This window comes from Phyllopteryx taeniolatus, chromosome 10 (genome assembly GCF_024500385.1).
Source record: "Phyllopteryx taeniolatus isolate TA_2022b chromosome 10, UOR_Ptae_1.2, whole genome shotgun sequence".
Classification (NCBI taxonomy): domain Eukaryota; kingdom Metazoa; phylum Chordata; class Actinopteri; order Syngnathiformes; family Syngnathidae; genus Phyllopteryx; species Phyllopteryx taeniolatus.
Window position 1 is genome coordinate 23,510,383 of NC_084511.1, and position 12,419 is coordinate 23,522,801.

The 12,419-nt window shown below is 40.7% G+C and overlaps 1 protein-coding gene across 6 annotated transcripts in view; it reads left to right on the top strand.

Annotated features, from left to right (window-relative positions):
* The window catches only part of fgf13a (fibroblast growth factor 13a), a 112,494-nt gene extending 100,340 nt beyond the window's left edge, over positions 1–12,154 (top strand). For all 6 annotated transcript variants that reach the window (XM_061788273.1, XM_061788277.1, XM_061788271.1 and 3 more), the window contains 2 exons: positions 5,741–5,939; positions 10,256–12,154. In XM_061788273.1, coding sequence (XP_061644257.1) covers positions 5,741–5,939; positions 10,256–10,392 — 336 coding nt within the window. In that variant the 3' untranslated portion in view covers positions 10,393–12,154. The remainder of the gene's footprint in view (positions 1–5,740; positions 5,940–10,255) is intronic.
* Positions 12,155–12,419: the final 265 nt, after the last annotated feature.

Here is a 12,419-nt window from a genome sequence, read left to right on the forward strand (position 1 = left end):
TTGTGTTTCCATCCTGTTAAATATGTACTTTGCTCACATCCACCCCTTTTCAACCATGCAAGTTCAATACTTTCAGTAAATAACCATTGCTGTCATGTTCCACTCCACTGAGCCGCATCATTTATGCGTGTGTTGGCCTCAATGTGTATTTCGGTTGTGTGGGTATATTTTAAGGTTTCATTCTAATCCATTACACTCCAGACAGGGAATTAGAAAAACAGACATAGCAAAGTTTATCTTTCGTTGTTTGTCTAGAATTGCGCACAGTGATGATTCCAATGGTGTGATTGGTGTCATTTTATCGTGGATGTGGCAGCTAAATGCACCTGGGGCGTCGCTCGGCATCGATTTGGCTCATTTTGTGAAAGAAAAGCCACGCAGCCGATATCTCCACCGAGGAGATTAAATCCATTATGCAAGTATTTCTCCTGCTGCTGATTGGATCAGGAAAACATTACTGCGCAATGATTATTCACCTCAAGCCAACGTAACGCAATCTTAGAGTGGATTATAATTGATAGTTTTCTTGACAGGACCACAGAATCAGTTGCCTGCTAAATGCTAATTGCATGTTAGAGCAGAGCTGGCAATGCAAAAGAAACAGAACCTGATATGAGTCATACTGTAAGTCTGCATTGGTGCGCCTGCTGTGTTCAAAAAGGTTTAAGTGTTGAAGAAATGCCGCTGGGTGTTGAGGACAAGAAACAAGCGCAGAGGTGGGGGAAAAGCTGCTGCAACCACCAATAACAATGACACTATAACAAGTAGAGCGGATCAGGATGCAAGTGGACTACAATGAACTATTCTATTAACAGAAACAAAATGCTTTTTTTCGTAACACTTTAAAATGCCACAAGATGGTGCCAAAGCCCTGGCTAATTGGAAAGTAGAAATTGGTGTCAAGGAAGTTAGGTTCACAACATCTGAGCAATTCGACTTTTGCAAATTCACCTATTAACCAATTTTTTTTTGGGGGGGGGGGGGGGGGGGGGGGGGAGCTAGTTAAGTTAAGTTATTTGCTGAAAAATTCCTCTATTCATCATTTTGGTGTTCCGGCTGCTTGTGCTGTTTATCAGAAGTTAACACTGTTCTCTAACGCTATTCTGTGTGTCGTGTGTATTGTGGCAGGAACTCGACTCAACTTACTTAGCAGCGAGTGAACAATTTTTCAAAAACCAGGATTCTCACACCCATTTGAGTTTTACTGTCAAATTAAACATGAAACCCCGATAATTACATTTTATCTATTTAAAACAACCACATAGCTTTGCCTATATTTTGCTGGATTAATGCTAACACAACGGGAGACTCCATAGATGAGCTAACGAATAGACTCTGTGTTGCGGTGTTACAGCCCTTCAAGCAACAGATGTTTGAACACAAATGGGGGAGCAGCACATGTAGACAGATAACATAACAATACTCACAGGCATATATTCTTTATCCTCTGCAAAGAATGAGTGACATTACTTGCTTACCATGGATGGAGCAGCACAATGTCCATTGAATTGAAGCAAAAACTGTTAACTTCGTGACATTGTATTTAATTATGTCATTATTGTATGTTGTTTTTTTTTATGAAGTACAATATCATAGAGTGTTATGTTTCTTATTCAAACACATTGCAAACATATTTTTGGTATGTTTTTGGGAGGCTGGAACAAATTAATGGCATTTTCATTCATTTCATTTCAATAGGGAAATATGATTAGAGATAGAAGGTCACAGAACAAATTAAACTCGTATCTCAAGGCATCACTGTAATATTGTTCTATAAATATTTTCCTTGCAGCTTATCTACGTCATAAATAAAGTCTGGACTCGATGTAAGTTCATCAGCATTTCATCATTTGGCTCAGGCCTTGCAATACTTTTTATTTAAGCATCGAGTTGGTGTAATGGGCTCATTAAAAGTCCATCCCAACACAACAGGCAAATTTGGGAGGGAGGCAGGGAAAGCACTTGGCTGATATTATTACAATGGATATACTGTCTTACTTTAAATAATGTGCCCTCACTCCATCTGGCACTGATGTTAGTGAGAGATTTTTTCCTCGACTGGCAGACTGGTATCAGCGAACAAAAGACAATGGAAGGAGACGCTGCTGGCTTCTGTTCAAAAGAATCTCAATGTTCCTGTCAATCAGGGTCCATCTCAGAATAGAAATGGGGATTCCCCCCACCATTTTGGGCCCGCCTCGTGTCAGTCGGAGCAAATGGTGTCGCCCTTCGAGCTGGCCCAACAAGGCGGAACTACTCGCCAGCAGCCTGTCTTGGCACCAATAGGGCCTGGATATGGATCTGTTTATCAGCAGGCGCCTTTTTTTTTTTTTTTTTTTTTCGCTACACTGAATGGAAGCAGCCAAATGCACATAAGCCAATTACTAGAGGTAGAGCGCTACTCTTGCCTCGAGAGCTGAGCAGCATTTTGCGTTGCTTTGAACGTCCGTTCGTGCGCGAGCGAGATGGATGATGCCGAACATCTCGAAGAGCGGCGACGCTTGCCGGAAATTTGAATGGAGTCAGAAATAAAAATAGTTAGGCTTTTGAGGAAGGTCAGCGTTATTGACAGGCAATATAACGTTGACCCTTTACCCAAACAAATCTGTTTGATACAAAGCAGTGACTGGTCCTGCATCACTAATACAGTTACTGATACTGAAAAGGAAAAATAAGTAATCAAGTTGTCATTTGGGCGGCATAGTGGACGACTGGTTAGCACATCTGCCTCACAGTTCAAACCCCGGTCCCGCCTGTGTGGAGTTTGCATGTTCTCCCCATACCTGTGTGGGTTTTCTCCAGGCACTCCGGTTTCCTCCCACATCCCAAAAAAACATGCATTAATTGAAGACTCTAAATTACCTGTAGGTTTGAATGTGAGTGCGAATGGTTGTTTGTTTCTATGTGCCCTGCGATTGGCTGTCGACCAGTTCTATGTGTACCCCGCCTTTCGCCCAAAGATGGCTGGGATAGGCTCCAGCACCCCTGCGACCCTAGTGAGGATAAGCGGAACGGAAGAATGAATGAATGAAAGTTGTCATTTGAAGTTGTCACCTTTCTATTGACTTCTCTCTATTTTAAACAGAAAACCCCGAAGTACTTGATCAATTTACAGTTTTTCTCGCTTTTTGCCAGACAAAATGATGGAACTATAAATACAATGCAACCTCTGTTCACAAATGTAATTCATTCCATGACTCTTCACGAACTGAAAAAACATTCACAAACCGAGGTAATGCAGAATGTAGATTTATTGACGTTATTTTTATTGTTGGGTGGTTCAAAATAAACATTGCACAGCATAAAAATAAGTGAAAACACACTTTTATTATGAAGAAATAATGGTGTCTTTGTTAGCAAATCACTTTTAAACATCTTAGCCTTTTCACATAGAGTGCTGTTTAAATTCATGAAAACTGCTAGCCCAAAATGGCCACCATAACACACCATGCGAAGTGGGACGTGGCATGACCCTTCCGCACATCCATACCAGGACTTTTTGCTAACCGAAAATAGTGCGTAAACAGAGATATATATTTTTTTTTTTAATATTTAGTGCGTAATCTGAATTTTATGTTTGCCGCTGCTTTTAGAAATAATGCACAGTGGTACCTCAATTTGCAAGAGCCCCAATTTACAAACCCCAATTCCAATGAACTGTGTTGTAAATGGCTGGAGTCAGAGCACCTGATGTCACTCACTAGGCCACACCCTTTGAATCCACACGTCACCACACGAATACTACAGTGTGTGTGTGTCTTTTATCATTTAGCATTTACAATACAGTGCATAAAAAATGCAGTTTTTTTGGAGGGGCTCGATCGGATTAATGGGATTTTAACAGTTTACAGCAGGGAAAATCGTTAGATGACTTGATCCTTTCGATTTGTTCCTCTTACTGGAGCATATCCACACCCTTTAGGTGATAAGCTCTCCGAGGGTGCAGTATTATGGTAGTGATGTTCATACTCACTCTATATGGCGAATTCTATACTATCCTTGCCTGTAAATTATGAAGCAGATTGTTTTTGTGAGCGTATTACCTCTGGTGCTGAAGCTTGGCAATGCTAACACAGTGAATGCATCAGTCAAAAAAAATGTTGTGTTGTCGCTGCAAGGTACTCTTGAGGTGGATTTTGGCGAGCGCCATACTGCGCAAAAGTGTTTCTCCTGTCTGTCTGTCTTCCACTTCGTATTCCAAACAATTTTAATATTTGCTACATTTTTGTAACTCGTCACGATTAGATTGTGTTTTCCTCAAACTTGGCTCTTTAAGGTATTTTACTGATCCTTAAGCAGGCACTTTGTTTCTTGGCAAAAGGCAATTTTGTCTTGTGTTTGTTGTAATATAATTATGCCTTGTGTGTTTTTATTTTATACGTGTATTTTAGTAGCACTAATTATATATTTTTGGACATCTGAGCAGGGGCGTAATTAGTAATTTGGGGCCCAAAGCAAACCCAGTCATGTAACTAGTTTTTTTTTTTAAATCCTCAAATACTGTACTTCAGTTCAATTTAGGCCACTTTGTCCTCCTTTTGAAATCTGTTACAATTATGTGACATCTGAAGCTCCTAGATACATAACTGTTTTTATGTCGTCCCCCCCATCCAGTGAATAAGTGTCATCAAAGATTGGGAATATGAATGTTTATCATCAACTAGAAAGTGTGATTTGGAGAAAATTTCCTGAGCTAGATAAAGTACCTGAAATCCTAATTGTCTAAAAACTGAATCATCGCAACGCTTTTACTGTAATTGATAAGAACATTAATCACCATTTAATATAGTCTACCATTCCGCCCACTTCATTAATATTACTCACAGCTTTGTGATAAAGTGTCACTCTTGTCACTCTCCACTTCATCTCTACTGCATCCTCTTCAGCTAACACTGACTGCCGTGTTATAATAGTGCATGGCTCTTGCTGTTCTCAGTTATGTCCATTCGTTGTTGTTGTTTTTTTGTTAGTAGTTTCTGCTGGCTTTCTCCTATTCTCTGCTTCACTGGGATAACTCAGTTTCATACTCTCAACTGTGCTAGCAAGTTGTTTTTGCAGCTGTCTTCCTGAATCAAGTCTGCACATGCGCAATAAGAAGATGGAGTAGTCCATTACGTGAAAATGGAAGGAAGGACAATCGAAATGATTAAGCATGTGTTTTTAGCATGTGAATTTTAATTAAAAGGATTATAATTCCTTGAAGAAAACCTTAATCAGTTTTTGAGACTTTTACAGGCCCCTGGAAATATCAGAAACCACATTTAGAATTTTTATTTTGAGTTGAGGATTTTTTGTCTTCTGTCTTTTTAATCCAGGAAGTGCATATTTTATACAAAATGCTAATCTCAACGTGTAATTACATATCTAATGTTTGGTTTTAGACGAACAAAGACATGGAAATCTCATACAAAGCCAAATTACCCAGTCCTGCAAAATCTAAAATTCAGTAGGCCTGAATCATAATGAAGTAGCCGTGCATAATTAACAGCTCAGAGCAATATGAGAATATGCTCATTATCTCTCTCTTTTATTAATGCTCATCTGTATCTGTCATTTGTGTTATCTGTGCTATAACGCAGTAAATGCAATGAATAGAGATTCAAAAGAGCCAATAGCTTTAATGCAAATGTGCATGTCTATTTTATGATGTAGCAGAGTTCAATGCACTCTCAATTGATTGCATTTTAGCTGTTTGTGCTTAGACAGGCTGTAAAAATTGTTCCGCTTTTCCTTCCTCCAGGAACACTTCACGCCGGAATGCAAATTCAAGGAGTCGGTGTTCGAGAACTACTACGTGACATACTCCTCCATGATCTACCGCCAGCAGCAGTCAGGCAGGGGCTGGTACCTTGGTCTGAACAAGGAGGGAGAAATCATGAAGGGCAACCATGTCAAGAAGAACAAGCCGGCAGCCCATTTCCTTCCTAAACCTCTAAAAGGTGAGAAAATCTAATAATGTCTTGTCTGCCGTCTTGTGTAATATCATGATCAATCACGTTCGATTCTCAAGCTATCAATCAAACTAAATACATACAATACGTTTTACAATATAAATCACACAAAAAGTTTTGTACTTTTCATGGGGGATAGGAAGCAAACCCTACCGCGAATAGCAAAAATCTGCGAATAATTGATGCTAATTGATGATAATTGGTTTATAATTTCCTATAGGTGCCACAAGATGTTGGCAATACACTACTTTTGTCAGTATGAAACTTCTCGACTCACTTCAACATAGTTCCTTGGCACTAAAATCCCACAAGATGGTGGCAAAGCTCTAGTTTTGTCTAAATGAAGCTCCTCAACTCAGTCACACATAGTTCCTTGCCACCAAGATGCCATAAGATGCCAGCAAATCAGAAAAGCAATACTTCTGTGTTTTGGCCTGAGCACAAAACATCTGTAAATGCTAAACCGGTAATATGCATGGGTTTACTGTACTGTATCATGTTCACAAAAGGGCATTTGTACGGCAAAATAAGCGCCACTGCTCCTTTTATGTTGTCATAAAAGGTCCTGCCGCAACACACTTCACCATCCTGGTGCTACATTTAAAACATTGTTTCACAATAGAATATTATTACAAATTCAATGCAGTGTCAAATCATCAAATAACAGGATAATATTCTATGAAGTCATCCCAGTAGTAATATGAGTTATGAACTATGGTTAGAGAGGGAAACATGCCTCTAACCTTAAAAGAAAATGTGGTGGTTGATTTATGGTCCCTGGTTTATTTATGCCCTGAATAAAGAGAAAGAACGATGTATCGTCCATCATAAAAACATTTACACCTTCATTATGTGACGACCTTTTGTCAAAAGAGCAAACATTTTCTGGTTTTATTGGGTTAGGTCGATCAATCAATGGGTTATAAATCAACCATCACATCCCTTTCTGACGTAAGCAGGCCTGTTACCCTCTCTATAGGTGTTTTGAGGTTAAATTATAGTCGTGATACGGCTTCTTCGTCTGTGGGCTTTGTCGAATCTCTTCCGGCTGGCCTCATTAGGAATCCATGCGTGTGCCCCTTGAGACCGCTGTAATAGCCTTTCGCTTTCATTTAACCGGCCATCCAGGGGGTCTTACATTCACTTAAGGATCCATAGCCACAGAATGATTGTCTTGCTTTATGCTGAGAAAGGACGACGTGAGGAAAAGAACACACTGAGGTGAGATGAATTCATGGAAGTGGGAAAAGGGCCATTGCCTGCTTTTTTATGCATTTGGTCAAAGAGCAAATTCTGAATCTTCAGGAAAAAGAAAGTGTATCTTTATCAGTACAACTAATATTTCTTATACTGTTGCTGTAATAAGAATTAAGTCCTGATACTTCATGTACTGACTGTAGTTTGTGAAAAGCTTAGCGGGTGAAACAAGCACAAAGAGGAATAAAAGCGAATTTGTTGTATGGGTTGATAAAGATTCAGTGGCCATGCTGTTTCAGGGCACCAATTAATTAAGAAAAGTCGGCGGCAGCATCCCTTCGAGCTATTACTCTCCTCCTCCTCTTGTTTTTCTTCTTCTGGTTCCACTTATTTGAAACTCAAGTCTGGATGATGCAAGTGCAGCTGCTATTATTTCATCTTTTTTTTCCCTCAGAACAATCATGTTACAGATCATCAGAATGGCCACTCGCTGGACAATACATGAAGTAAACCGGCAAAATCTAATGAGATTCAATGCAGGAGCTGTGTCAAACTAAGATAAAAATGATCATCAAATTAAGTTTGTTATTGTTATTTGCAGTGGTGTAGAACAACACTGAATCATATTTAGAGTTGCTTCTAATATTTGGCCCCTCGCATGTAGCTTAATAAGTTGCTGAAATATTTAAGATGGTGGTCAACAACAAGGTTGATAATCCTTACATATTGTTAATGCTTTTGAAATAAATAGAAAGAACCATTGGTGTTTGAGGGGTGAGGTCAGTTGCCACCATTTTATCCCTGTATCGCTAATGAGACAATGCATAGTACAGACTACAGTGAAATGCATACATTGACTGATGTGTTTACAGTGTTGTCAGGATCACTGCTCTAACCCAAAAATGCTGGGCTCAGTGAAGTGTGCGAAGGAACGCGTCTGCTGTTTCCGTCGTGGCCTCCCTTTGGGATGAACGTCGAATAGCATTCTAGGCAGAAGGATGTTGACAACATCCTGAAACCAAATACTGCGGACCTTCGATTACAGCGATTCTGTCTCAAAGTGGCTGCTGAGAAGCAAATTGGGCGAATGCTGCACACACAGCAGAGGCAAAGCACATGCAAATGCTGAATTTATAATGCGAGGCTGTGAATACAGGATTTGTTTTTAAGTGCAGCACCAACTTGATCGGCTGTGACGTCTTGATTCAGCACTTTGCAGCAAGTCAGCCCCGTGCAGGACCCTTTCTGAGCTCATCGCTTTGGTTTCCACACAGACATTATGATTCACTCTATGAATCATAGGAGCTTGTTTTCATGAGATTTTTTTTTTTTTTTTTACGTATCTTAAAAAATGTGTTGTAAGATTATTCTTTAACTGTCCCACAGTGGGCACGTGTTTGATTGTATCGCTGTTTTCTTTTGTACGTTATCATCCAACTCCCAACCAAAACTCTTCGTTAAGGTTGGGAGTTAATGGTAGGGTACGGGTTTAGGGTCCGAGGGGTTGGATTAGGGTTTAGATAGGCTTTAGGTTAGTGTTACTGTTAAGAGTAGGGGCTTAGGGTTTAATTTAGTTTTTAAGATTAATTCAGGTTGATTATTTGTTAGACTAGGCTTTTGGTTGGGTTAAGGTTTAGACTTTGGGTTTAGGTTAGGGATTTGGATTCGCGTTTAAAGGGGACATATTTTGCCCAACCAACTTTTTCTAGTACTTGGGATGTAATATTGACTCTGTGGTGCCTCAGTAAACGTGAAATTAAAATCGTCCACGCATTCCTGAGTTCCAGACGTTTTTCTGCCGAGAGGCCCGAAATCAGGTCATTCGTCTTTCTCGAGCTTAACTACGTCACTAGCAATGATCTCCGCCTACCTCTCCGCTCCCGAGCCAGCGCTGTCAGCATAACAAACACGTGTGCTCTTACAAGTGGGTCTTCTACATGGTGGCAACCAATCAATGGAAAGGGGGCGGTCTTAGCCAAATATGGACAAAGCAGATACAAAACTGGGTCAAACAGCAGTAGGTGTCAGAGGGGCCTTTTCTGGACACTCGTATGACAAAACCAAGGTGTTTTTTTTTAATTAAATTGACACTTTTATCCTAAGTCCCTGTTAGAGAATCACTCTATAGATGGAAATAGCCAAAATACCGGACCTTTAAGTTCGGTGTTAAGGTTTAGTTTAGGTTGAGTGATTTGGTAGGGGTTAAGTTAGGCTAGGGCTAGTGTTAATCGCTTAGCGTTTAGATGAAGGATAGAGGTAAATTTCAGATTCATTTTAGTGTAGAGGGGTTAATGGAAAGTGATAAGGTTTTCGTGTGGGTAGCGTTTAGGTTAGGAAAAAGGATAAGGGTTAGGGTTGTGATTATTTTTATAGGAATTGTTACGGTTAGGATTTGACAGGGTTTAGTTTAAGGGTAAAGTTAGTATTTGGGTTAAGTCAAAGGGCAAAGCTCCACTTGAAATTAATGTGGAGCTGGCATGGGCTCAGGTCCTCCTTTTTTTTCCCTGTCATTTAAATCCTCCCTCTGGAAATAACAAAACAAGATGAAACAGAACATTCTCTTTAAGAAAAACATTTTAATTTTTTTTTCAAGAAACAAGAAAGGGGGGTTGGTTAGGGTAGTGCGGTGGTTGGTTTGGGTAATCAATCAATCAAAAGGTTAGCTTTAGTTTCAGGGGTAGGATTAGGGTGTAGTTTAGGGGAAACAATATTTTCTATCAGGGGTGGGACAGTTGAGTTAACTGCGTTTTATGGGCCAAGTAAACAACCAACGCTACTTGTGTCACAGATTAAGCAAGATGGTGCTTCTTAAAATGTTCATCTGTTTGAAGCAGGATGCAGTTACAACTGTGAGTGGGTGAACGCGTTACAGGCGTGCTCACACACACACGGCATCGATGCAAAATGAATTACAGAAAACGAAACCCGCGGCGGTCCAAGAGCGTATTGTCAGTGCAGAGCATAACAAAACTCTGTTTTACCGAGTATCATTCAATTTCTAATCTCTGCTTTCAGTACCATTTCTTACTTAGTTCGTGCGACAACACACCAGAGTGGTGACTCCTGGAATTGTTTTTGAATCTACCGTTCTCTCCTCCTTTCCACAGTGGCGATGTACAGAGAGCCATCCCTCCACGACCTAACGGAATTCTCCCGCTCCGGTAGTGGCACACCCACCAAGAGTCGGAGTGCCTCTGCAATGCTGAACGGCGGCAAAGCTGTGAGCCAGAACGAGTCAACGTAGCGCCGCCTGCCAGAGTCAACCTTGAAACCTTACCTCCAACAGAGCGTGAATCCAAGCAGACCCTTTCTCCAATCAGCAGTTCAGCGCTTGCTGCAACGTACCACACATTAACTCCTAGAAAACATCAATAACTATAATTAAAACACACTTAACACGGCGCATTTATCATGACTTCCAACACGTTAACAACGGCATTAATAGCAAGACATGTCACGGCACATTAACCATCCTAGACACAAAATGTAGTCTAATTTATTTACTATTTACTCACCAGTTAGCTCATCTATTTATTGATGATTTTTCTTATTTTCTTGTGCACACAAACATTTCTGAGCTCATGTAGAGAACGAGCACTTGTGCGTCCATCAGGCAGGGACAGGAGGTGAGTGGACATTCAGGACAACCAGGTGTGGGTCTTGGAGGCAAGCCCTGATCTCTGTCTCATCCATGCTTCTGTGAATACAAAGCCTATAAACTCCCTGGCGTGGCCCGACCCGGTTCTGCTGGTGACCCGAGGCCCCGGCCAGACAGTAGCTCTCCTTGCGTCCCAGTGCACATGCTCAGAGACTGAGCTCTCTAGCATGGGGAAAACCAAGCCGACGCTAATCGGACCTGACATGTGAGGTCCGAGCGTGGAGGCTCTTTTCCCTTTTTAAGAGACGCCACAGCTGCCCTTCTTTCTGCTAATTTCACAATTAGCCAAGAACGTTTCATTTCTTTTATCGACTGGTTTTCATTTGTCCCCTCTTGTTGTCCCACCCTCAACATTGTTCAGTATTTTGGTCGCACAGTTGAAAGGGGTTCCAGCAAACCAAAGACTGAACAAAAGAGTGTCCCTTTAAGTCGAAGATGCCAGTATGAAGGCAAAGCTGGATTTCCCCCCCCCCCCCCCCCCCCCCCCTCTCCAATGTACATTTATTTTGGACTAGTGCAAACATGGCTAGAGGAAATGATGATGTCAGTCACACTGGAGTGTTCGATGTTTTTTGTTTTTCTTTTTGAGAGGATCCGCTTGACGGCCGAGGTACGACGCGACTATTCGGTGTGTCCCCCGTTCCCTTCTTGTTCTGTCACAATGTCTGTCTCTTGTCCTTGTGGTTTGTTTCTTCCGTGCTCGTGTCATAACTCCACCTCGTCATTCTTTTTGGTCAATTTCTTCTGACTGACCATAGAAATATGGCTTTTCAGGATGCTCGTTATATGTTTGAGTAACTTGTTGTGGTGATGATTTTTTTCTATCTATATTTAAAACAAAACAAAAAAGAATACTGTGCACTTTTAGGTGTCTTTAACATTTTATAGGGATGTCATATTTGTAAAAGTATATTTAAAAAAAAAAAAAATGGGTGGGGCGGGCTTCATAAATTGACATCTTCCCTCTCTTGCATAGGGCATGTACAACACAAAGATATACAAAAAAAGGACCCTTTTTTTGTGTCCGTTGACGCTACATATTACTTCTTTCTGGTACATGCTTTTTGCAGGACTTCTTGTTCTCGGTTCCCTCGAGAGGTGGTTTGTATTAGGTGAATCTATCTGTTGCATGGGAGAACGCAGGGGACTTGTGGTCTAGAGCTGCATGATGTAGGCTGTATGTAATTACCCCATGTTGGATCATATGTTCCAAGCTACCAGGATAAACTCAAACAACATTATGCAGGCAGATGTCCAGGCTGCCTGATGACTTCCAGTTGTTTATTATTTGTTGTATACACAAAAAATGCACTGAATAAAAGGTTTATATTAAGATATACTTTTAAAATGTGTCACAATTTCTTATTTGGTTCTCTTTGCTTACCTTTTCGGCTTTTCCAAATTACACTGCCTTTATTGCACCTTCCAACCATGAATGTGATATCAGAGGGTAATTCTTTTGCATTTGAGAAGCTGTAACCGAAACTCTTCCTGGAAACTATTCGACAGCAGGGGTTTTGTAGTCAACGCTGAAGTGATAATGGTCGAGTTGACTTCGACTAATCGATGATGCCATCAATATGTTTTGGGGGGATTTTTCAGCCGTCAACTTG